Here is a 26,323-nt window from a genome sequence, read left to right as displayed (position 1 = left end):
TCTATTTCACAGTAAAGACCTTTTAAGAGACATATATCTATATGTAATATAGATATATAAAAGTTATATCTCTAACTTTAACTGGGCTCAGTGCCTAGAGTGGGGCCTCATATTTACACTCTTGGTCCTCAGTCTTAGCTGCTGAAAAGGAACAACTAATACAGCATCACTGGTGGGATGACAAATTTGAAACATGGGTGTCTCCTCACACAAGTACATGCATGTGCAGGCGTGTGTATGGGTGTGCACATGTCTGCCCATCAAAAAGGTCCTGTCTACCTTCTGTAGGAAAAGATTCAGTTCAACATACCTATCCACTTAATTTAGCAATGCCATAGTGTTATTGCCCAAGTTTTCATTCTGATTTGTTCCAATTCCTTATCTCTGCTTTGACTGCTAGAGGCTGGGCTGAGGTAGCGTGGAGGCTAACAGCCTAGCCAACAGGAAAATGAAAGGGGACCCTCACAGTACAAAGTTGTGGAGTGGTCTTCATTACTTATATGGAAAGGAATCAAAGCCTATTAGTGAGAGGAGACTGTCAGTGTGACAAAAGCACCAGGCAGCTGGAAAGACCTTTTGTCCTGGACCCTTTGTTTCTCATCCATAGCCCAGACTTGTGATGTTGCAGGAACTGCTAAAATTCATTTAGCTATTCTTTGCTCTTCAACCATGTAAATACCAATGATGTAGAAGTTCACTAGGGGGTGAAATGACTGGGTATGTGGTCGTGGAGAAAAATAAATGTAATAGACTGGTCTGGAGACCAGACTTCCTTCTTGTTATCCTGCTTTTCCTCTCCTTTTACACTGAAAGGCTGATTGTTCATACATCATTTTAGTTTCAGATTCCATGAAAAATAAGTAACGCCACAGGGCTTTTTTTTTCCTGGTAACCTCATCCAGAAAGAATTAGCAAACAGGGAATTGTTGGTTAATGTAAAACTGAAAAACCGTGGAGAGCATGAAACACTTCAGGAATTATGTAATGAATGTTCCCTTTGAGACTTCTGCTTCTGCCCAAACCATCCAACCCTCTTAAATCTTATCTGTTGATATCTGCAAAGCTACTTGCAGGTGGCTGCTGTTCACTCACACCTTGCATCTCGTGCTCTGCTCAGTACTCCCCGTTTCAGTCTTGCAGAGTCAATTCACTAGAGCTGTCTGGCTTAAAGGCCCCTCTACTCTTCCATTGAGTAACTTAGAGTAGATATCACTTGGGTGATAAGAAAAATGACAGAGTCATTGTACACACAAAAGGATACTGGATGCAGTCCTGTTTAATTACATTTAGTGGCTTCACTAGATTTAATAGATAATTAAAATAAGTTCCAAGTGTAGTGATTAACTTAAAACATATCAGCACATTTCCAGAGGGCTGGGTTAAGATATAATGGTGAAGGGTCTGGCATTCACTGAGGCAAATGTCATTTTTCTCTTCCTGCTTCTAGTACAGATGGAAGCAGTCTTGTTTTATCACCACTTTGTTCTAGGCTTAGGGTGGTGATAGAGGCTCGTGTCACTCCAGTCCCATCTTCCTTAAAATCTCTGGGAAAGGCTGCAGACTCTCTCTCTGGTTTGATTTTGAAGGAAGGTGTTCTCCTATCAACGACATGCATCATCAGAAAATCAGGTACAACCCAGAGGAGTTGAAGTTACTCTGTACGTGTGAGAACTTGTTAGGCATCTAGCTCAGCAGCAAACATCGACCAAGCAGAGGGACTAGGATTTCACATCATAGTGTGTAAGATTTTTACAGACCCCAAATGCAACAGAGATTGATTTACGCTACAGGCCAGCTTTCTGAACTTGGCTGTGGCTTCATGTGGCTGTTTTCTGTCCTGTGGTTGGATCCTCAAAAAGCAGCCTTTGAGGGAAGCATTCTAACAGTACAGCTTTAGACAATTGGCTGGCTCTTTTACTAGAGACTGTTTTTTTTTTCAGACCCTGCTGGAGGGACTGGTCAAAGTAAAATCCAAAGCACCTATTGTAGGCTCCTGCTCTGATTCCGTCATCTGTTGGAATGTCTCTGTTGAGCATTGAGGTAACCCAGTCTTCAGAGCAGGTGCTTTCTTTAAACTCACTGCAGCACTTCACTGTCTTTCTTGGTCACACTATTTCTGTGACATTGATGACAGAGGAGCAGAACTTTTTGACCTCAGGACAATTTCCCTTTATAGGTGGCCGCCACATGAGCACAAACAGCACTGACATCTGTTCAGTCTAGAGGTACATAACACCTACCTCAGGAGTGAGCTTTTGCTGTTTAGTCTTTCAGCAGAGTCTCTGTCCTGAAAGTCCCACAGTCTTGTCTGGGAGGTCTCTGTGTTTGGAGCAAAAGGCTGCACCATTGCTGTGGAATGTGGTTTGTTACTGTGTCCTGCAGAGTCAAAGAACACAAATAAAAAACTTCTGAAGTAGTGTTAGAGGCAGATTTTGCCATTTCTGGATCCGTAACAGTTTTCTCTGAACATCATTGCAATCACTGTGCTCTGGTTTCCTTTCCAGTAAGCTACTGTCTAGTGGTGTCCAGAAAGAGATCTAGATTCAGAAGAAAAACTGTTGATCAAGATCCAAAGCAACTCCTTAATGAAAAGATGAATACTTAAGCAAGTATTGGTCAAGCCCTTGGACAAGGCTATTTCCTGCCAGCAGTACAACTGAAAGGCTGCCCTGCAAGGCACCCCAGCAGGTCATTAACATCGCAAGGTAGCCAGTTACTTGTGTGCTGCTGTCCAGCAGAGGCAAAAAGGACATGCCCCAGACTATGGACACCTCATTCTCTTCTCTTTGTCTTACCATCACTTGCTAAAACCACAGTTAATTCTGGAAGGAAGTGAGAATGTACCTATATTATTCTGTAGTGATTGCAGCCAATCCTCCATCAGTGTCCGAGAAGATGCTGCGAAGAAATACTCTGCCCCATCTCTCAGCCTGTACATAATGATAGGAGAAGGTGAATTCTAGTTAGTCTTGCCATGTACTTTCTGTCCTTGTGTAAGACATTTCAGCTATGCCTCCTAACAACATAGAGTCTTCGGTGGCTGTAGGCCGATACAACCATACAGGCAGCTGTGTAGGTTTTTATGACTGCACTTACCGCAACATGAAGGTGTTCTCTTTTCTGATGTAATTTACCAGCCTCTCACATTTGGCACCAGGAATGCTGAGGGACAGGACTGTGGGTACGTTCTGAAGGAGGATAAAATTAAACCAAAATGTCTTCTGCAACTTTTCTGCCAGGATTCAAATTCATACTGACCTGCAGGCTGACTACACACACATACCGTCTTCTGCTTCTAACTTTATAACTAAGATCACAGAACAGGAAGAACCACAGAGGAACACTGCACTACTGCACTGTATCGTGAAGACAATTTCTGAATAAGATACTTCTTTCAAGGAATATGCTTGAAAACTTCAGAGAGTTTATTATTCTGTCTTATAGTTGGTAGCAGTTGAACAATTGCAGAATTTTCACTCAGTTGACATTTGAAGAAAGAACTGATTACCCCAGACCCAAACCAAAGCAAATGTACCTCTATTTTCTTTTAAATACATTTTTACATAGATAAATGCAGAGATTACTAGAAAGAGTCAAACCCCAAATTACCTTAGATGCTTCTTTTTCATCATTATAGAAATCAAGCTTTAATCCATCAAGTTTTACGTAGAAGGATTTCCAAGACCTTGAACTTGGCTACAAGAATAGAAATGGTAATAAAATCCAATTATTAGCTATATATTTTATTGGAGTAGTGAAATCTTTCATGTGCAACTTCCACAGGAAGCCAGGAGCTGCCCATATTATGATCTTAGTAACTCTCTTCATCATGATTGTGTCCTAGAAAAATAGGACCTGCTGTAGTTTCTGGCATGGATGATTCAAGAAGGGTTTCTCTGTGAGACAGGACTGAACAAATGACATAACCCAGTGCAAGCAAGCTCTATGCCATGTTGTGGTTTGCAACATCATTGAGAGGAGGTGGGTGAGATGAATTAACCCAGAGTGATGGCTTTTGTTTCTACCTGTTGTCTTCCTGGAAGGAGCTGGTCTCTCTTTTCTAGGTATCCCTCCATGTGCTGGAGATTTGCAGAAACCTGGGACATGCAAGAACATTGCTGTTTAACTTTAAAATGGCCCTTAAATGTATGTTGCAATCTCTGAAGTCTTTCTAGATAAATTCCACACATAGAAACTGATCACTACTGCCTCTAGCCTTTACACTCACAGCTCAGCTAGAAATCCTCTCTAGGCTGCAGTCACATCTCTGATACACTACCTAAATGAAGAGAATTCACATCCTCTTAGAACAATTTGCTCATTGAATTTGCTCTATCATAGTGTATTTTTTAGTGTTATTAAATACATTTTACAACTTAAATTGCTAAGGTTATTCATACCACCCCTGTAATAATACTGAGTTACACCAGTGTACAGTGTTGTACTCGCACACTTGGGTGTGTGATGAACACATTACTCTCAAAGTGCAAGCAGGGAAGGGAAAAATGTTACCTGTCCATGAGTAAACAATCAGTGCATTTCCTGCCAGGGTGAGCAAACTGGAGTTGCTGGTTCTAGTCTTGCACCAGGTCAGCTCTTTGGCAAGGGTGCCACTAAGTCCTACCTCTCTTTGACTTCTAAGCTGAGTGGACACAAAGCACCACACATAAAGGGTATGGGTAAATCGGCAGTATTGTTTCTTTGTGAGACAGCATCTCCTGGGTCTTGTTACGTGTCCTGCTGAGCATTCAGCAGCATGAATAACCAATAGTTTGGGAAAGAAAAACAGAAACCAGCACAGTTTTCAAGACCTAGACTATAAAGCTGAGCAAATAAAAGGTGCTTTTAAGGTATACCTAGCCGCTGAAGTCAACTCTCTTTTTGGAAAGTGTATGAACAGCAAAGGCACATAAAACATCTCCTACTGTCTTGGTCCATGAGTGTATCCACTGAAATACTCACTGTATAGTGCTTTTTGTGGCCTTCTTGTATTTCCTTACTTAAACTAGCACAGGGTAGCCGTTTTGCTAGGGGAGAGCCAGGAATTCCAGGGACTTACCGAATTTGCAGTCTCCAACCTCCCCTTGGAAGGGTTAGACAGCAGTAAGTCTGGCGATTGATCTAGTGACCTTTGGCTAGGCTTGGGTGGAGTTGCCATTAGTTTTGTCTCCAGGTTGGAGAGAGAGGAGCCTCCGGTACTCTTTTGCTGAGGTGATAAAAGGCCTGTGGCAAAGGACTCTGACAAACTGCTGCTGCGTCCTTGGCTTGTGGGAGTAGGAGATAAAGGAGAGCTTAAAGAACTGTGACTGTCCAAAGATGTAGCGCGTTGGCCCACCGGCTTCGGTGTAGGTGGAGTGATAATCTCACTGAGCCTCCTCTCAGCTTTCATTTCGGTTTTGTTGCTGCTCAGCATTTCTGGGACTCCCCCAGCACTGAGCTGCTGGAAAGTTGATGAGGACTTTTCAACAGGGGAGAAAATAGTTTCAAGTGGGGCCCTCCAGGACAGGCTGGGTAAGGGCACGGATGGCACTGGCGCTGTGCTCTTTATCACTTTTGGCGGTGCATTCCTTTTGTCAGATGTTTTCCTTTTCAGAGAGGGAACCCGTAAAACTTTGCTTTTATCCTTCTGCTCGCTCTCTTCTGTGTCCACTTGTTTCAGAAGATTCCTCTCCCTCTGTAGAACACAGGTATTGCATTTTTTGAAATCACCTTCATTACATTCATGGGCATTGGCATTCTTTGAGTTAGAACTGACCTTAATTGCTATGTGCTGAGCGTTATTTTGTTGCCCAAACCTTGAATACTGATGGCAGTTAACCTCAAAAGCAGTGAGCCCTGCCTTTGCTAAGTTCTCTAGAAGCTGAGTCTTTTACAAGCTCTTGAGAAGCTGTGCTTCTCTTCTGTGGCACTCCTTTAAGTTTGCTGTAGGAATAGTGAGTATCGGGGTTTTTTGAATGGAATTTTAGAGTGGAGGACCTTTGTCCCTTCATTCAGCCAATCTGCAAGTCACTGAACAAAAAGCAGACTCAGCTAAGCTAATTTTCAGCCTAATGCCCAGCACAAAAGCTATGTTTTGCTGGCTATTTCAGGAAAATAATTTAAAGGACCCCCATTGAAACAGGATCTGGGATGCTGACTGAATATTTTTGGTACTTAATAGAATCCACTGTATAACTCTGATACCAGAACGAAAAAGGCCTATCTTTGCCTTGGTCTCCCTTTATTTTCAGCCCTTTGCCATCCTCCAGCACTGTCAGGGAGCTACATCTCACTACTGAAAGCCTCAATGAATCAAAATCACTCCATCAGTACAGCAAGGAATCACCCTGTTTTCACAGCAATGCACACTACACACCCTTTTTGCTGCTCCTGGCAGGGGAAAGATTCCACTTCTCCCCTAGAGCTTTTGCAAGCTGGCTGGGCTCTTTTGATCCAAGTACAAGTCTTGTCCTCAGCTGCTTCATCTGCAATAACTCGACTTTGGTCATGCATTCACTCCCTCTCAGCACAGGATTTCAGTCTTACATGGATTGACTGAGCTCCAAACATTCAAGAACCCACTCATATGCAGCTCATTAACCTTCTATTTCTTACCTTAGTTTTCCTGCTGAGCTGAGCAAATTTCTCCTCTTGAGCTGCAAGCATCTTCTCAAAATCGTGGTGTTTCTTCAGTAATTCCTCTACTTCAGACACTGAATCCTGAATGGAAAAATTATCAGATACATAGGTCCAAAATCAAGTCTACCAAAGAGATTATGCTTACTATTGTCAGATTTACACGTTCTATTGAGCTAATGATGAGTCTGAAATTTTTGTATTTGAATGTCTAAGCCCTTGGTAGTGTGTGAAAAATCTTAATTTACACTTAAAGCTTTCAGTCTGTGAGCTGTACATAAAAAAAGAAGAGCTCAAAGAACAACCTTCTTTTTTGCTGCAAAGCTATGTGGAACCATGGCTTCCCACTATAACTGTTTACATACAGATTAAGTACTTGAATTCCAGCTTGTGCCCTAAAACACATGCACCTTAAACCTCTGTCTGGCTCTCTCCTTAGCTTTCAATACCTGAGTTTATGACATTGTTTTCCCATCTTACAAACCATCAGAAGAGAGTCAATATGAGGGAAAAACAAAACTATGGAAGGTGGTGTTTAAACAGGGATTTACAAGCTAGCTGTCAAACCATCTGTGCAGAACATTCCACCGCCCCACAGGAGGTGGTGGAAAACCCTTTTTCCTTTCAAAACAAGCTCTCAGCATGTCAGCGAAGGTTGAACCTTCTGCAAATTATCTTATTATGTGAAAAAATGGTCTGGAATTCTTCCCAGTCTTCTACCACCCCCTGGAGCCCAGCACTATGTCAAATGCAGCAGCTATCCTGGGCTCACTTCTGTAAGAGGACAGAGCTCCTGCCCTTTGTAATCTCAAGTGTGCGTTACTATTTAGATTGTGATTAACTTCAGGCCCGAGCTGATACATGATGCAAGCACTCTGTATATACACTAGCAGGCATTTCAGTAGTGCTGCACTGCCTTTACTCACCCCATAGGTAGGATCTGAAAGAAAGCTTTCCTTGGCAGCCAGCCATGCTTCAGCTTGTTCTAGCTCTCTGCGGAGCAATTGAATCTCCCAGTTCTCCTCATATAACTCTTTCCTCATGTCCCAGCTCTCCTTCACCTTCTTCATGAGCTCTGACAGCTCTAACAGTTTTTCTTCAATCTAGAAAAATAACATTTGCAACGCCAGGAGGTGAAAAATCCAATCAGGGCTTCATGTCACAGCCAGCTAGCATGTAATTTGCTGTCATGATCCAAAAGATGACCTCTAGATAACTTTGTGCTGTTAACATAGTTTAGAAAGGATGTCTGAGTCCTCATATTTCTTACTTGAATTCATTCAGCCTGCATGTTGTACAGCTGTATATTATAATGGTATGTATATTCCACATACTCTATAAACAATATTCTGCTATATGTTTTCCCATGATGAAAATTTATACCCAGGCAATTTGTATATGACAAAATCAGTGAGAACAAGAAGATTCAGCAAATACATCCATTTATGGGAAGGCAACAACCGAACGCTTTACACTGGAAACTTCTCTAATGCTTTCTACAACAGAAGTGATGTAATCTTGCATAAATTCTGAAGATGTTTTTGGTGGTGTGATATCTGGATCTGCAAGTATAAAGACAAGCTTCGGATCACTGCAGAGGTGAAAGTCTAAAGGTACATGGATAACAGGATCACACAAACTTTAACATTTTAGCCCCTTTGGCCTTATAACATTACTGAAGAATTACGTATCTGCTGGTGTACTCAGGGACATCAGTCCATCCTATAGTTGATTGCTTTGTGATGTATTTTTATCCCAGGTCTTGTGCAGTTAAAAGCTAGAATCTCACTTATGTAGAACATCTTTTCTGTGGAGCAGTGATACCTCCCTACCCCCCACATATCCATAATCACTCCAGTGATTGTTCTTTTAAGGTCCGCTTCAAAATCAGTTTTTAGAAGAGAAGTAACTTTAAATAGGTATTTTCTTTTCTACATGCCACATGAAGACTGCACCTTTTATAGCAGATAACTTGATGTTCCTGTTTATTTCTTCTGTTTTGACATATAAAGCTGCAACTCCTTCCTGCTTAGTGTCTTTTTTGTTCACTCTTGTTTGTAAGACATTTAACTCATCAACACACCTCTGCTGACATGAAATGTCCATTCTTCATCAGGTCACCTCCTGCCCGCTGCATTTCTTCATATTTTAGCCATTGCTTCTCTATCTCACGCTTGTATTCCTCATGACGCTTGATAAGCAGTTCAGCTCCCAGGACATCGTTCGCCAGCTCCTCAGATATCACTAGTGCATGCATCTCATTGGCCCAGGCCCTACAGGGTAAAGTCAAAAGGGAGAAAAGGGAAGGAATCCGAGTCTGTCGATTGTCCAGGAATCCCATGGCTGTGGTACATGTGTACAGACTTCTATTGCTCATGAAATACATGAACATACAAATACAATGATAAGGGTTTACTCAATCACCTATGCATTTTTATACCTGATATAGTATTCCCAGGGCTGTTTCAATAAACAGCTTGTGAGAAGGGTAGCTGCAGCACCTATACATACTGAAGCACTGCGCATTCAAATTCTCAGTGAGGACTGTAACTGCAAATGCCAAGGCTGTACACATTCACAGCGCTTTTACTCCTGGTACAGGGACACAGAGACTAACCTAATCACTAAGTGTGAAAGTACTTCATGGGCATACAGAACACACATGCAAAGAAACATACTGAGAGATACTTTTCAAGGAAAATTTTCTACTCCATGAGCCTCAACTGGCATAAACCAATGCATCTTGGTTTACCTGAGCTCAGGATCTATCCCTTAGCATAGTAAGTGTCTAACAGTCAGTGGTAGCTAGTGTCTTTCTATTTCTAATCCATGGATTAACTCTTTCATTAACTACACTGAATTAAAGATTTCCTTTTTTCCTTCTGTAAAAAAAAATCCCTTTTAAATAACACAATTTTCCCTGAATAGGAATGGGCAGAAAAGTGTGTGCATATGAGCAATGGCATTAAATACATGTGTGCAAACCACTTTCAGCACTTGAGCAAGTAAGTGCAAACCTGTTCTAGAAAGTTATCTTTAATGTAGTTGCTTTGACTCTGAGAAAAAGGGGCACTAGTGTCTCTACAGGTGTACAAATTAATTGACCATCTAGCAGAGACTCTCCCATCTTCCTACAGAATCAACAGTACTTTCAGTTGGAATTGTGAGACTACAAATCTATCCAGAATGACCAAATACTCCAAGACTGTTTGGGAAATAGTCTAAAAATGTTCTGTCAAATGGTTTGCCATGCACGCTGTGCTGGAGTGGCATGGTCACCTCTTGATGTGTGGCAGATTCTGTGAGCCACTGTTGAGAAGATGGCATGTAATTTACTCACACAGATTTGCAAGCAAGCTGTAGAGCACCTGGGACAGGAGTCAAATAACTAACGTGTCATTTAGAAGATCCTATATGGGAAAGACAAGAAAAAAGGCCCACTGCCAAACTCAAGGGGCCAACACATACATCAGCTCCCTGCAATCATTGAAGTAGAGCTGGACTTGTTCTGCCTGGCTCAGTCTTGCTTTCCTCTCCAGAAACTTCTTGTCCAGGTTTTCCCAGCACTCATCCACATCTGTGAGTCTCTCCATGATGTTTTCCTTGACTTGAGGGTATGTGCGGCTGAGGTGCCAAGCCTCTCCCCGAATCCGTTCCAGCTCTTTCATGATGGCTCCTAGATCTCTCTGGAACAGAGTTGGAAGGGACTGTAAGACCAAGTCACTATTTACATCTATCAAAAGCAGATTTTTGAGGTGGTGTATGTTTTTAATAACCACTGGCTGCACAAAGGCTAGAGACTCTCTCAAGACCTTTCCTCTGAGTTTTGTCCTAATGCCTTGTAACATTCATCATCAAACATCAAAGAATCTTCTTTAAATGTGACACAGTGATTATTTGGTATGTGTGGAGCTGAAGTCTCTTGTAGTTCAGGTGACACCTTTGTAATTATAATTAGGAATAGATTTTAGAAGAGAATCTCATCCTTAGAAGCAAAAACATTAATAATATGATATCACAATGTGAAAAACAGGAGGAAAAGGCCTTCTATGAAGCACTAAGAATATTTCAGGATGCAATTAATTTATCTTTTGTTGTTGGCAAAACAGGCATTTGGGAGGATTTCAAATCAAGCATCAATCCCTTTTTTATTCCTGTCATTTATGCATTTCTGCCACTGCTTCATGACTGATCCCCTTACCTTTACTCCCTCAAGCTGGCTGAGAAGTGTTTGTACACCTGGAAGATCATATCCATAATCTTCTATATCCACCACTGCCTCTTTTTCCTGCATCCAGCCCTTTACTTCATCTACATCATGATCATACTGGTGAACTTGCTGGGCTGCTCTTAGATTCTGGAATAAATAAATAATTTAATGATAATACTATATATCATGTCTGCAGCACAAAAAAGGACAACCCTAATATGTCCTAATGCAGTACCAACTGAACAGGAGCAGTAGTGAAATACCTTCCCAATTAAGTCACCTAAAAGTGGGGTTTTCAAGCTAGCCTAATTTTCCCAAGTTCTCTTCATCAAGAAATAGATAGCTCCAAGGAAAAATTTATCCCTGCGTAAGATGAAGGATCAAGATGGAGAGCATGAATTGACCCCTAAAGGTAGGTTTCTCAACCACAGAAAGCACCCTAATAAACTCGCTTGGAATAGAGACCTGCACTGCAAACAGTGAAAGTAAGCACAGCCTAGTGAAAATTAGGTTTTTCTGAAATGAAAGAATTAAAAAATATTCTAATACTATTTTACATTCAAACTGTATATTAACAATTCCCATGCAGGTACTGCTACTAGCAGCTTGAGCTACTTCATTAGCAGAATGTGCATGTAACAGTAGTGCAAAAGAGAGTTGAGGACAGCTGACATTTTTTGTTCCCCTCAAAGCAAACAAAAATGTTGAATTCTGTGTGTCCTCTCGGCTTTTCCAAATCCATCTATGACTGCAGTTTCAAGAGACAGGATGAAATGATTTAACAGCTGACTGCTGCCAAAAAGAAGGGCTTCTGGCTGTGTCCTCTATCACCCTCTCTCCCTTACCCCTTCTTGGACTTAAGGTAACTAAATCAGCAAAAATCTGGAGAGTTTTTGTCTTGTTTAATAAGCTGAAGTAGTTCAATGAAGAGTCTGATAATTGCCAGAGCCAGCCTCCTGTTAGGGGTGGTAAACCATTAGTCTGGTTTAGTTTTTCAAGAAACCAGAGCTAGCAGTGAATTAAGGAAAACAGAATTACGCTAGGCTGATAAATATCTTTCAAGTATAAGCCTTGCCAGGAGCAGTGGGGTAAGCAGTGGCTGTAAAGGGAAATGGATCAAGAAAGAACAGAACAGAATACACCCATTGCTTTTATAAACTTTGTGTTTCAACATGAGCAATGGACTGGTTTCGGAAAGGAAGAAGGACGTAAGAAACTGCTGGGAATTCAGTGCCCAGTTTTTCTTGCAATCCTACCTCTGTCCTTGTCTGGATGGCATGGCAAAGCTTCTCCCACATCTCATTGATTTGCTTTGTTCTCTTCTGGATAATGTCCATCTTGCTGTGGCCCTCCTTCTCTAGTTTAGATGCTAACTCATGTAAGGAGACAACTCTGGACTGTCCCAGAGGTTTCACCTCGTTTACAAAATCTTTAAACTTTTTCTCCAGCACCTGCAGGATAAATGGGGACAAAGATTTAGATATAAGAATTTCTGCCTACCTTTATGAGAGAGGCAGAAGGAATTACTTTCTCTGTACTGCATAATACAAAAGCTACATATTGCAGTCTACAAGTGCAAATCGTGATAAACCAAGACAATCTGGAGGCAGAAGAAGGCATCTATTATCTTGATCATTTAACATTTTCATTCACAGAGAAAATTCACCCACATCCTGACATGCTGCCCAGATCAAAAGCTGAAACACATAACCTGCAACAGTTGAGGAGTGGACATTATGAATTATAATTCTTTGCATTGTGTGCCCTGAGCAGAAACTTCTCCTTGAAATCAGCAGCTAGAGGTGTGGGTGCTGCATCCCAGAGTTTTCCACTGAAATTATTACAAGACCATGGCCCTGGTCATGGCAAATCTTTAAAGCTGTGTTAAGTTTATAATCAGAAGCAGCAGTGACGTGTGCGGACCTCACCTTATCCCAAGAAAAATCTAACTTTCTTATGTACCTACTTTTTCTGTTGGAGGATGTTACCTCAGAGAGCCGTGTATAAGCAGACAGAAACCAGTCTAACTTCTTCCTGTAGACATAACTGGTTTGCTTTACTTTTGTCACTGTATCACACTTCACCATCAGCAGCTACACAAAACCTGCAGCACATATGTTCCTGCTTTGCCACACAATACATACAATACCTTTTCTTTTCTTTTACCTCAACACCATCTAAGTCCTGTCCATAGTCATCGGACTCTGCTACAGACTGTTTGCTGGAAAGCCATGCTTCCACCAGCTGGAATTCTCTTTCAAACTGGTAGATCTGGAATTGTTCTTGTAGGCGTTTTCTCTGGATCTCAGCTTTCTGTAGGAGAGACTTATAGTCTGCTAGGATCCCCTGGAGCTTTGAAAGTATGGTTGGACTGCAAAGAACAAGAATCACAAGGTGTGTCTTTGTTCTACTGCTCTTTTTGAACATCGTCTTTTCTGACAGATCGAATTTGCAACACCTTCAAAATACAGAAGCAACCAGATAACATCATGAAGTGAGTTATGCGGAGCTGTTAAAACCAGCTAGTTCAGGAAATTAAAATATCATCTCATACAAACTGTTGCTGTGTTGACTTCCTGGCAGTGAAAAACGAAACTGTCAAGAACGTCTGTTTCCTTTCCCAAGCACAGCAGTTTTTGAATCTTTATGGTAAATGAGAGCTAGACAGTTCCTGGGAATAGACAATGGACAACGCAGCTGATCTGCATTAATTGTCCTGCTGTTAAGAACCAACAGTCATGAAAACATTACAACAATCGTCAAGTTTTTTGGGGACAGAGTGTGTGAGATGGTGGTGAATGAAGGACTGATGTCCCCGAAGTTGTATTTCTGAGCAAACCCTCAAACAGAGACTGAAGGCTGAACTTTTCTGTATTTGCCTTCTCTAGGCGTTTCTGTTAGACCTGGAGCAAAAGCCTGCTTTCACTTGCCTACCTCTCTGGGCTGTCTTTGTTAATTAGGCTGGCACCTGTCTCCTGTACTTTCTCAATCCGGGGCCTGAAACCATCCATGTCCAGCTTGATAGCTTCAAGTTTACGAAGTAAGGCTTGTGTGGATTCTTCATTCTTCCCATAATCAGAGGTCTCCAGAAGGAAACTCCTCTCTGCCAGCCACGCCTCCACCTCCAGTAGCTGTACAAAATACAGGAATAAGCATGGACACAGCTGAGATTTAGGTCAAGGCAAAGAAAACTGGAAAGCAGTGGTGCCCAAAAAGACACATCAGTGAAAACAGAGAAGGGCTTATGTGCCACTCTGTAAGGAAGAAACTTAACAAAATGTGAACCCAGAACCCATGAATTACAGTTACATGTTTATCCCTCACTGTAGTTGGAAAAGTAAATGTTATTTCTCTGCTGTACATTTACCAGATATGACAAATCAAGACAGTATGACTTTTGCTCCTAACTCAGCACTTGCATCCATTCAACAACATAGGTAGTGGTTCTTTTAAATGAAAACAGGCCAAACTAAGTCTCTCATAAACCATCTTTATACCTCATTCAGGAACAGATGGGCCTCATAAGACTGCATGAGCCGCTGTCTCCTCTCTTGAGCTTCTGCCTTCAAGGTTTCTACAGATGTCTCAAGCTCTTTTAGATGCTCCATGATCTTGCGAGAGGCTGAGTGGCCTCCTCTTACCAGTTTCTGCCCTGTACTAAGCACTGCCTTGGTCAAAGCATCCCGACTGCTTATCTCATTCTCCAAATTCTGGAAAGAACAGAGAATAAAACGACGGACTGAAAATAAAAGCTATGGATATTTTTATAGCAGATAATGTAGTCATGTAATTCCATTCTAAATTCGTTTTTTATACAGAAAGATGGATCAGAGGTGCAAAGTCTGAGTGAATGCTCGAAGCAGGGTGGAGGAGTTTTTTGGGGTGAAGTAGTGAGTATAGAAATGAAATATAGATGTGAAGTTTGGACCTTGGTGTGCATTCCCAAGGGAGGGAAGAGATTCTAATCACAAACCTCTCATCTGTCGAGTCACTTAAATACATGCACTTCTATCCCATCACATGGTGTTTCTTGATTTACAATGTGTCTAGGGAAGAGCAATCAATTCACCTACTCATCAGTATTTATCACTTGCCTAGGCCTTTGTAGAAGATGCAGCTTTGCATAACAGCCATTGCAAACACTGTGGGTACACATTCTACCAGGTAATCAAGAGGAAAAGGAGAGAAGAAAACTTCCTGAACCAATTCTCAAAGACTTTACTTGAAATTGATTTTTGAAGACTGGTAGGTTTTAAAACCATATGCATACCTCCATACACACCCTCATATGATATTTGCATGGGTGGGCAAGGAGGATGCCAATTTGTATGTGGGCAGAGGTGGATTCCACAGCTAACTGCCTGAGCACGTTGAGTACAACCAAACCAAACCCCACCATTTTACAGTTGCTCTGTTTCTTTTCATAGCTATAAAACAGGCAGTTTCAGCATTAGACTGCAGAGTTCTGTAATGCAGAAGAGATGCCCTTTGTGAGGAGAGGAGCTGCTTTTTCAACTGAAGTATCAGACTTGGCTGGAAAAGAGCTCTGATTCTAATCATGCTTTTAAGTCCCCCCTATTAATTTCAAGACAGCCACTATGTTGTTGAAAAGTGACACTGTATTTGACCCCAGCAGAACGGAATCCAGTGGCAAAGATCATAAAACGCCTTGTGCTGTGTATTAATAATAAGCTAGCAGCATGAAGACCAACTTTGCAGTTGAACATTTAGGAACGTGTATGCACAGTACTTAATTTCTAACAAAAGAAATAATAAAAGAAATCCAAAAAGTGGGAGGGAAGGGAGGGAGAGGAAACTCTGTCCCAAGCCAAGCAGCTGTGTGTACACATATTGTATTTGTGTGCAAATGCAGCTTAGCGAGACAGTATTTATTCATCTTAGGTTATAGAATCATAGAATCATAGAATAGTTAGGGTTGGAAAGGACCTTAAGATCATCTAGTTCCAACCCCCCTGCTGTGGGCAGGGACACCTTACACTAAATCATATCACCCAAGGCCTTGTCCAACCTGGCCTTGAACACTGCCAGGGATGGAGCATTCACAGTCTCCCTGGGCAACCCATTCCAGTGCCTCACCCCCCTAACAGGATAGAATTTCCTCCTTATATCCAATCTAAACTTCCCCTGTTTCAGTTTTAACCCGTTACCCCTTGTCCTATCACTACAGTCCCTAATGAAGAGTCCCTCCCCAGCATCCCTATAGGCCCCCTTCAGATACTGGAAGGCTGCTATGAGGTCTCCATGCAGCCTTCTCTTCTCCAGGCTCAACAGCCTCAACTTCCTCAGCCTGTCTTCATACGGGAGGTGCTCCAGTCCCTGATCATCCTCGTGGCCTCCTCTGGACTTGTTCCAACAGTTCCATGTCCTTTTTATGTTGAGGACACCAGAACTGCACACAATACTCCAGGTGGGGTCTCACAAGAGCAGAGTAGAGGGGCAGGATCACCTCCTTCGACCTGCTGGTCACGCTCCTTTTGATGCAGCCCAGGATACAGTTGGCTTTCTGGGCTGCGAGCGCACACTGAAGCCGACTTATGTTCATTTTCTCATTGACCAACACCCCCAAGTCCTTCTCCACAGGGCTGCTCTGAATCTTTTCTCTGCCCAACCTGTAGCTGTGCCTGGGATTGCTCCGACCCAGGTGTAGGACCTTGCACTTGGCTTGGTTAAACTTCATGAGGTTGACACATTTCATGTTCAATCTCTTTGGTGGTAACAAATCAAGAACTGCAAACCTGGCTCACTAACACAAACAACAGAGGGTGGAACTGATAGTATATTCAGTTCTGGACCGTTAGGTTACCTCTGACATCTCATTACCTGTAAGCCAACATTAAAAAAGAAGTGTAGAGACTCTGGCTACTAAAATATTGAGAAGTCAAAGCTGATATCTTAATCCTGCTTCCAGAAGAATATGAAATAAAATGGCAGGAAAAATTGGCATTTTATTATACACTGGTATTATGGTCTGTATCTCCCATTCTTGCAGTTCATTGAAATATCCTGAGGCCTGGCCAATTAACAGAAAGAAAAATGCTGCCTAAAGCAGTATCTCCACTGTTCCTTCAGTTAGCCCAAATATTTCCTCAGTTCAAACATTCCTTTCTACTGCGACCTTACCACATCAATCAGTTCATCTTTTGTTTTTTGAGGTAGGAGGAGTAATTTTGCACAAAACATTTATACTTTTAACTGTGATGAAACAAGCTTTTTGCTCTTACTGCCTTAGCTCAAAATCACCAACTGCATCTTACATACAGATTTGTAACAAATATGAGAATCACACTGAACACTAAGAAGGTGCAAACTATTCAGAATATACCCATGGGTCTTAATCAGGAATATTCTGGAAGATGTATTTAGAAACATTTTATAGTTCTTCATTAGATTGTGAGTATACCTCAGATAAATCAGCTTTTTAAGAGGCTTCATCCCTGTGCTCGTCTGTTCCCTGTAGCAGTCTTGACATTTTACCCTGGGGGCATTGCACATTTTTTGTAAGTTCAGATTTTTATCTGTAGACATGCAGATGGCATCAAACCCTTGGGCTTACTCTCTCTCTCTGTATATATATATATATATATATATATACGCATATATCACACACTCCCACTTTGTAAGTTCTTCTGTCTTTCCTAGCCCTGTTGCAGATTGCACGTATTTTCTCCAGAGACACTCGACTTGGGCTGTCATATTTGCTAACATTAAATACCAATAGCTGCTGGAAACTTTTAGTTGGATTTTTTTTTCCTTCCACCTCATATTTGCAAAGAGACAGTGCTCTTTGCTAAAAACGATCAGGAAGGCAGATGCTGGTTTGTTGGTATTTGAGATGGCAGTGTTCCAGGCACTGCTTTCTTTGATGGCCCACCTGAACCTTGTGAAATAATTCAGCAGCTATCTTGAAAGCTACTGCTGGAATGAAAGTCAGGTAAAGATCATCATAATATCCTGTTAACTCCCTCCAGAGGAGAAAGAGTTCTGGGGAAAGATGTTTTCCCAGGAGCTCATCCCGAGACATCTGAGCAATGAACTTGCTTGGATGTACTTACTGAGTTTCAAAACATATTTGTTAGATCCTCTCTTGCCCAAAGAAGCTATGACTGCATGTACAACAGTTTGTAAAATCTATTTTGCATTGCAAAGGCCAGGTTTTGAACTTAATTCATAGGAAGAGCCAATGTGTTTGCAGAAAAACATATGGTGTGGTACCTATACCAGTGCAATGGTAAGCAGCATGGAAACCTATGTCGTCAAGTCATGGACACATCCTTCAAAAAATGTCATTATTATTAGACAAGGATAAGATTAATCCCTGGCATCATGAGTCCTGTTAGCCAAAGCACACCAGATGGAAGCTTGCCAGAGGCAAACTGAGTTCCATGTTCTCTCTGATTCTAAAGACTGAGAACGGTTCTCATGTGATGTTACCTGGTGCTTTTCTTGTAGACTCTGAACTGTTGACAGGGACTGGCCATAATCCTTGGAGGAAGCCATGGGGAGCTTCTCATGAACCCAGGCTAATTCCTCATCAACATCTCGGAAGAACTGGTACTGCAGTCTGCTTGCCTCCAGACTCCTACGTCTCTCCTGCAGAGGATCATGTAGACTTTTGTATCTGCAGGATTTGAAGGGAACACAGGAGGAGCACAGATCAGTAAGGAATGAATACAAAATGCTCTTATCAGAATGATGTAGAGAAGGAAAGGAAAAAAGTATGCAGATAAGAAAAAGGCTGATAAAAGTAGGAAAAAGATAGTAGGAGACAGGCTGGGCACTCACACACCTCTGCACCAGTTGATCCACTCTCTCTTCTAGTTCATCAGCAAGGAAATGTTTCTCTTTCTGGAATTGCTGAGCTGTGACCATGAGCTCTTGCAGCCGGTCCCTATGGCCAGCAACATCTTCCTCCAGTTCCTCTTGTTTTTTCAGGTGACTGTTCAAAACCACTAGATCATTGTTACTATACGGTACTTTCAATTCATTTTCCACATCTTCCAACCATTTCTCCATATCCTCTACACTTCTCTGAAAATGAAGGCCCTGAAGACAAGCAAGAAAAAAGGTCATTTAAATCTTTAGGACAGGCAACATAATATAAAAATCTAGGCCACTTTCAGTAAGAACTACACACACACATGGAAAAGCTTCCCTCTGCTCAGCAAACATTTCCCAGATAGGATGGCAGTCCAAATGAAGAAGAGAATTCAGTCAAAGTGAGCACAAGAACAATGCAGAGAACATCAAGAGCTAATATTACTTGTGATGCACAAGAACAAATGATGGACACAGTACCTTAAAAGGAAGCCATTTTAAGGAGGAGCTCTATTTTAAACCCACAGAGTGTCTGACAGCCCATGTGAAAACTCAGTTATGAGAAGTCATGTGCCCGAAGCAAGAAGAACAAAAAGCAGCTGTGGGCTTCTTACTCAATGTGTTGGAGAAGATAATGCCATTGGGATGAATGCAGAGAATTAACTTATGCGAGCAAACACATTTTCCCCTCAGTATCCCTCTCTGCAATCCTGATCCAAATCAGCAGCAGAAAGCAGAAGGAAACACAACCAACAGATCCTTTTCCCTCTATAGGAATCACCAATACTCCCGCTGCCCATTCAGTCAGTCCAAAATTAGTAGTTTCTTTGCTCTAGCGGTCTGGAAGAATCACATCTGATTGTATCAAGTGCCACACTTGTAGATGAGGTGTGTAGTAAGGCAGCCACGCTATCCATGGGAATGACACCAAGACCAACCACTGGCACCCCTGTATTACCTTGCAAGCATCCTGCAGCTTGGTCTGTTTATCCTGGCAACTTGCTAGCAGTTCCTCCCATAGCTCTTCCATTTCTTGTAGTCTGGACTGAATGGCTTCAGGGGCATAGTGCCCCTCACGGAGCATCTTCTCCCCTTCCTGTAGCAGAGAGAATAGTCAATGTTTTCTTCTGTTGCTGAATGCACCAGAAGATGTCACTTTTGCCTCCATAAAACAAAGTCAAGCCCAGCCATCACTTCCTGACATAAAAAATAGAGGCTGCACAGACAAAGAAAAAAACAGTTAAAGGCAAAATGCTCATTGAAACTAGGGCACAGACTGACTTTCCTGTTTTTCTGGCCTTTAACATTATTTGAAATGCTAGAAGGCAATATTAGAAGACAAAAAGTAAAGAGAATCTTCATTAAGCAACAGCTACATTGCCTAAAACCTGGCAGGGAGCCTAGTTTGCCAACACTCGGTCTCCACTGGGATGTCCCACATTCTGCGATTACTGTTTGAGATTGCCCAACCACCTGCCCTTTTCTATTCCCTTCCTTGCATTTTAAGAGAGAACTATCTCAATCAAGTGAATCACTGTGTGAGATAGTAAAACCTCTTTTAACCATGTAGCATCATACCACTGTATGTTATAAAAGTCTATCTGCATTTCTAATCCCTGAGCTGCAGATGCTCAACAGGTTGGCACAAGAATAGGTAACGGGGACACAGCAAGACCTCCATCAAGTAGAAGAGTCTGTTTGCTTTAGAAAGCTAAACTAAGCTGTTTCTACATTTTGCAATGGGGAAGAGGAGGCACAGCAAGAGAAAGATACTATACTAGGACATCAGATGTTAATTTTCTTCTAAAGAGCAGCTACTAAGGCTATTTCCACTGAAGAAGACAGGGCATCAAGAAATAATGAGAAGGAGATTGTGAAATAACTCTCTAAAAACAAATCAGTTCACAGAGAATTTTAACTCCAACCTTTAACCCCCTGTAGAGGCTACACACAGTTAAAAGTTGTTTGGGAGGTTTTTTGTTTGTTATTTGAAGAAGGGTTGTGCAATACTGGATGTAGGTGAGTCTGAGGAGGGAATCTGTCTTTAATGCTTAGTTATCTGTTGCAAAATACAGCTAGTAAGCACTGTGTTGAAAATAAGGTTAATAAACACGTAACAGTCTGTCCTTCCAAACTCATCATCTGATCACAGCTTCTGCCAAGTATCTGACAAAGCTCATCAGACTTCCCTTGTATCTCTCCTACAAGTATGTCTCTGCATAGGCAACACTTGAAAACTCTTCTTGATCCTTTTTGTTGGATAAATCTTATCTGACTCGCTAAAGTTTTGCATCCAATCAGCTAGTTCCCTGCTGGGAAGAAATGTGTGTACCTCTAAAATGGCATTCACTCCAGCAAGAAGTCTCTAAAGCCAGTGGATTTAATATATCACTGAAAGCACCCATCTCTTTCCATTGTGTGCACAGTGAATATAGATAGCAAGCTCACACCAGACAATAAAAGCTGAAAGGAACCAATGGGACTAGAAAATTCTTGGTGGACTAAAAGGGTAAGTTTCACAGTCAACGTGTACAATGTCAGTGAGGGGACAGCGGTTCCCTCTCACTTGTTTAAGGTCACCTTAACTCTGGCTGCCTGCAGTCTCTCATGCCAGTTGCCCACCCTTGCCATCAGCCCCACTTCTCTCACAGATTTGATGGAGTCCAGGCGATTTCTGTTGGCCATGATCTCTGCTTGGAAAGTCTGGTGCTTCAGCAGTTTGGTCTGCAGATTGCTTGGATCCTTCCAGCTATCATCCTGGGCAATGCTATTCTTCTCATTGATCCAGGCAGCCACCTTTGTGAGGGGAAAGAACAAAAGCAAACAAAAGGCTCAGCTTTTCTTCAGCTCCAAGCTGCCAGGCTCTCCTCTAATATGTATAAACCATGGGACTAGTGAGGGAGGACACAAATGAGTAGCCCTTCTGAAGTCCTGCTTCCCTGAGGTCCTCCTTAATGAAGTCACCTTTATATCTGTTTGCCAGCATTGTTAACTGGAAAGGGGGCTGTCTCCATGAGATAGTGCATGGGCACACGTGTGCATGTGTACATGTGTTCACGGGTGAGAAAAGGCAATTATCTCCCTGTTTCTAACCTACTGTCAGTATCTCACAAGAGAAGAACTAATTTGTCTCTTCCCATGAATTTTAAAATGACAGTACACTCCCTTTTAATGCAATTTCTTCTGCATTCTGCTGGTGTCCAATGCACAGTACATTTTTCATCTGGTGACTGGACGGAAGCTGAAAAATATCCCTTCACACTTATCTTTTCCAGTATCATCATCATTCCAGACCTAGTTCCTTGATTTTTCTCACAGTGAATCCGTTCAGGGTTTCAGATCTACGCAGTGCAGTATATTTTAAGAAACTAGAATACCATGAATGCTGTGTGATTGTACCTCAAAGGAATTCTTCAGCAACTTCTGCAGAAGCCTTGATTCCTCTAGCAGACATCTGCGAGCAGCAGCATTCTCCAGCAGTTTTTCTTTCCTAAGTTGAAGACAGATGTGTGAGGTAAAAGCCACAGACTGAATTAGATAGGATGTGGGGTTTCGATTTTCATCTCTAAAACACACATGATCTAACTCTCCATTCTCTAAGAGAGAGATGTCCATAATATAGAGCCTCACATGATTTGGACAGTCAGAGAAGATGCTCAGGACACTATAGGAAGGATTATAGCAGATAGGTATGTTTAAAGTACACACAAATTATGTATATATGTTTTCTACCTGTAGGAATCACCATTACTGCCTTTCAGGGTACGGGAGAACACAAAAGTAGTGTGTTTCTTATATGGGAAGCCTGTGAGTATGATGGTTTTAGTCACGGATAAATCAAAGCTGCACCATTCTTCCATTTCCAAATTGGTTCTGCAGCACTTCATTCATGTTCTTGCAGATATGAGCTAGTTTGATCATATTAATAAATTCATATGTTCACCTTAATCATAAGGGATATCCAGTTTCTTTGTATACATTTTATGTGTATCTTTCTATCTACCATAGCACTGTATACAACTGCTTCTACTGTCAGCATTTAAGATGAATATGCAATGTGGTAGGAGAAGTAAAGTAATTCATGTGAAAGGGCAAGACCTAACCAGAAAAACTGCAAATGCCCTGGTGGCTAATTTGAGCAGGGCTTTAAGATCTACCCCATTAGAGCAGTGAAAAAGCAGTTGTGTAGCAAATGACCTTTATGGACGGTATTTAATGATAATGAAGTATTTAATGGCACAGCTGGTCTGGCTTTTGTTTGCAGCTCTGTCCCTAAGGCGAGACCAGGATACAGAATTACAGGAAAACTGCCTCTTTTTCTGAACCCCGCTCCCTCTACACTTCACTGTAGTTTGGAAATCTCCTAATGAAATATTGACTAGACCTCAGGCCAATTTGGCAAGACTATAGTGCAAAGTGCAATGTTGAGTAAATACAAACTAGCTTATGGTTCTCTTAAATAATTTAAAGATCTTAATTACAGGCAGAGAGTCTCATTGCAAAAAGGATGGATGGTTGACATGGGAAGGGTTTGATTTCACCTCCTCAGAACAGCCTGGCATCTGTTGGCGATGTTTTCTGTGTCGTAATGCTTGTTCTGCATTAGCTGCTGAGCAAATGAAGCCATCTCATCAATTTTCTCCATCTGAGCTTCCAGGGCTTTTTCAAACTGCGTGTGTTTCCGCTGCAGGCTCTCCACACTAGACACTGAGTCCTGGATAGGATTCAACAAAGGGAAGCTGCTTTCAGTCAGAGTTTTTCCATCCACTGCACTGATAATCCAGAAGCTAAATGACATTTAGCCCACATTTGCAAGCTGTCAAGAAAATTTCTTGGTCTTTGAATTTTACTGGAATTTAATCTCAGACTCGGTGCCTAAATAATGTTCTATGCACAGTCTGAGGCCATTATTTCAGGGTCAAAACTGGAGTAACTGCTGGATGCTTAGCTTCTCCTGCATGTTATTCTGCTGCATAGAACATACAACTTCTCAAAAGTTAAAGCATCATCTCCTAATGCTAAATCCCTTTTAAGACAGATGCTATTTTGGAAGCAAATGTGGGATGCCAAACTGAGATCTGAGTTAAGTGAACAAATATGTCATAGAAAGAGATTAAAATTAGAGCCTTGGTTTCAACCTATGGAATTTGGAAGAGCTCAGATCCAGATTTGAATTTGAGGACTGGAGTCTGACATTATGGTTAATCTGGAGAGAAACAGAACTTGACTTCTTGTAACATTTGTGAATCCCAAGCTTAATGACTTAGAGTTCTCTTTTCAGCACCCCTCTGCACTTTTAATTTTAGAATCCGTGGTGTCAAAATGTTGCTAGCACAATAAACTTTGCTTTCCCACTATTCTAAAGGAAGCAATAAAGCTCACATCAAACAAGTTAGAAAAAGTTATAAACTTCTGGGTACTTGCATGTGTCACTGGAAGGGAAAGTACAAGAATAGAGCATTTTCTGTACATTGCTGAGCTAAAGAGGACTGTAAAATGGATGGTTCCTTTTAAGTATCACATACTTCAGTGAAGGGACTGTAAACACATACCTGCAGGCTGAAAATATCAGAGACAGACACCAGCCACTAGTATTATATGTTTTTAATACCATTTATACCAATTATGTCTACGTTGAACTCAAATGTAATTGTAGCTCCTTCAGAGATAACTAATTTGGTAGCACTACCTATACAAGTTGCAGGGTAAGCTAAGCATCAGAATGTATATCCAGCATCCTGCATAGCTTTTGCATCCCATGAAATAGTCTGTGGTTTCAGCTTATTGCAATGTCATTGGTACCTGAGGTAGGTAATTTAAAGCTACACTGGGTATGTCAGCAGTGACAACAGTGATGACTTGTGCACTGATGGCAAACGTATTTGGGTTATACATGACCAGTCAGAGAGAGATGCACTTATTTTCCTGCTATAATTGGAGTAGTTGAACTGTTCCATTACTCTTGGGGCTGAGAATCCTATCCTGTGTAAAGTACCAAGGAAAGAAATCTAATCCTAAACCATCAACAAGATGGAGCAGTAACTTCAGGAGGAGAAGGATCACAGGCAGGTTCAGAGCACATCGTTGTACTTCATAGTTCTCTTTCTTCCAGATTGATTGCAGAGAAAATTGTAGTTTGCTGGAGCACCTACCCCTAAGTCCTCATTAGCTAGGAAAGCCTCTTTGCTGCTGAGCCAGCTCTCAGTCTGTTCCACGTAGCCATAGAATTTCTGTATAGGAAAAAAGCCATCCATAAACATGGTATAAAACAGGGGCAAACCTGACTTTGGCAGAGTACACTGTGAAAAACAAACTTCCAGGGCTATTCCAAAAATTAACTGCATACTGCTAGATGGCAACTGGCATTAGATGCTATAAAAACCACATGTGTAACCATTATTACTGTTACTGTCTTACTTTCTCCATTATAATATATTTCTTTTTATCTAAGACCTAAGACACAATACAATTATTTGTAGCTTGCTTGCTAATAGTGTAGAGAGCTGTGGTTATTGTGTAACTGGCCAATAAAAAGGACTCTAACATGGCCTGAAATAAGTAGAATGTAGTACGTAAAGAAGCATGAAAGCAGCCTTTACCACATGGTTGAAGTTCTCAAATATATGAAGCTTTTTAGATGGGACTGGCAGCACCAGCTGTTATTTGAGATACTTGACATTCCCTCTTGTAAAATCTCCATTTCAGTTATTTCTAACTTCTGCCAACAACCCTTTTGAGCAGAAATTTTGTAAGTGAGACGGACTGTTACAGGCAAGTATTTCTGGAAACTGCAGCCAAAACAGTTCTTTACTTAGAAAAAAAGCCAGGGAAAAATACACTGTTTTGTCCATGCTCAACTTTTCTTCAGATGTTTTTTTTTTAAATACTTGTCTACCTCCATGCCTGTGGGGGAAGTTATAGAATTTGGTAGAGCAGCAATGTTCCGTTGTAAGTGTGTTCCTTTCACCAGCTGCATGAGGGTTTGACCAAATCTTGCTAAGTTTCATAGCCTTTGAAAAACATGAGTATATATTCCACAGAAACCTCTTTGATTTGCAAAGGTACAATTTCTAGAAGTCCTGCCACCACTAAATGTGGTTGGCCTCTGGTATGCCTTCTGGAAACTGGTAAACTATACATGAAACACTATTATTAGCATATCTTTCATTATGCTACCTTATAAATTTGCTGTTTATAGGAAGGAACACTGTCAGTGGCATCTGCCTTCTTCCTTGAACATCTTTGTACTCACCTGTAACTCTTGAGCCTGAAACAATTTTATATATTGCTCCTGCCATGCTTGGATCAATTCAGACCAGGCTTCTTGTAGTCTGGAGAGAGACTGGTGAATCTCACGGGTTGCATAGTGACCGGAATTGGCAAGTTCTTGACCATAGTTACTGAGAGAGTTGAATCTTTCCACCCGTGCTTCAATCTCCTCCTAAAATATATTACCAAGGTTGATGTCAAGGGTTTATGGGACACCAGTTATTCAGAATACAAGCCTTAAGGGGAAGAATATGGGCTGTTACTTTCCAACCCAAATATTTGTATGGAAAATCATTTATTTTTGAGCTATGTTACTAAAACAGCGTAGAATTGCCTAAGAGAAAATAAACGTGGATAATAAATGACTTTATTGCTCTAGGAACAACTGGTCTC

At 41.4% G+C, this 26,323-nt stretch overlaps 1 protein-coding gene across 1 annotated transcript in view; it reads right to left on the bottom strand.

Annotated features, from left to right (window-relative positions):
- Positions 1-1,275: 1,275 nt before the first annotated feature.
- The window catches only part of SPTBN5 (spectrin beta, non-erythrocytic 5), a 91,321-nt gene continuing 66,273 nt past the window's right edge, over positions 1,276-26,323 (bottom strand). Inside the window, exons 45-68 of the mRNA XM_057403943.1 lie at positions 25,914-26,102; positions 24,814-24,891; positions 23,203-23,375; positions 22,061-22,151; positions 21,311-21,457; positions 19,620-19,757; positions 18,633-18,889; positions 18,278-18,464; positions 14,323-14,535; positions 13,760-13,956; positions 12,992-13,196; positions 12,082-12,276; positions 10,817-10,972; positions 10,084-10,301; positions 8,699-8,888; positions 7,542-7,718; positions 6,595-6,699; positions 5,060-5,674; positions 4,026-4,097; positions 3,610-3,696; positions 3,097-3,188; positions 2,845-2,930; positions 2,241-2,376; positions 1,276-1,598 (exon numbers count right to left, since the gene is read on the bottom strand). Of these exons, the coding sequence (XP_057259926.1) occupies positions 1,424-1,598; positions 2,241-2,376; positions 2,845-2,930; positions 3,097-3,188; positions 3,610-3,696; positions 4,026-4,097; positions 5,060-5,674; positions 6,595-6,699; positions 7,542-7,718; positions 8,699-8,888; positions 10,084-10,301; positions 10,817-10,972; positions 12,082-12,276; positions 12,992-13,196; positions 13,760-13,956; positions 14,323-14,535; positions 18,278-18,464; positions 18,633-18,889; positions 19,620-19,757; positions 21,311-21,457; positions 22,061-22,151; positions 23,203-23,375; positions 24,814-24,891; positions 25,914-26,102 (4,179 nt within the window). The 3' untranslated portion in view covers positions 1,276-1,423. The remainder of the gene's footprint in view (positions 1,599-2,240; positions 2,377-2,844; positions 2,931-3,096; positions 3,189-3,609; positions 3,697-4,025; positions 4,098-5,059; positions 5,675-6,594; positions 6,700-7,541; positions 7,719-8,698; positions 8,889-10,083; positions 10,302-10,816; positions 10,973-12,081; positions 12,277-12,991; positions 13,197-13,759; positions 13,957-14,322; positions 14,536-18,277; positions 18,465-18,632; positions 18,890-19,619; positions 19,758-21,310; positions 21,458-22,060; positions 22,152-23,202; positions 23,376-24,813; positions 24,892-25,913; positions 26,103-26,323) is intronic.

The sequence above is a fragment of the Pezoporus wallicus genome, unplaced genomic scaffold (assembly GCF_028554395.1).
Source record: "Pezoporus wallicus isolate ANWC-B61680 ecotype Strahan unplaced genomic scaffold, APGP_CSIRO_Pwel_v1 contig_8673, whole genome shotgun sequence".
Classification (NCBI taxonomy): Eukaryota; Metazoa; Chordata; class Aves; order Psittaciformes; family Psittacidae; genus Pezoporus; species Pezoporus wallicus.
This window is presented reverse-complemented; position numbering and strand designations above follow the sequence as displayed.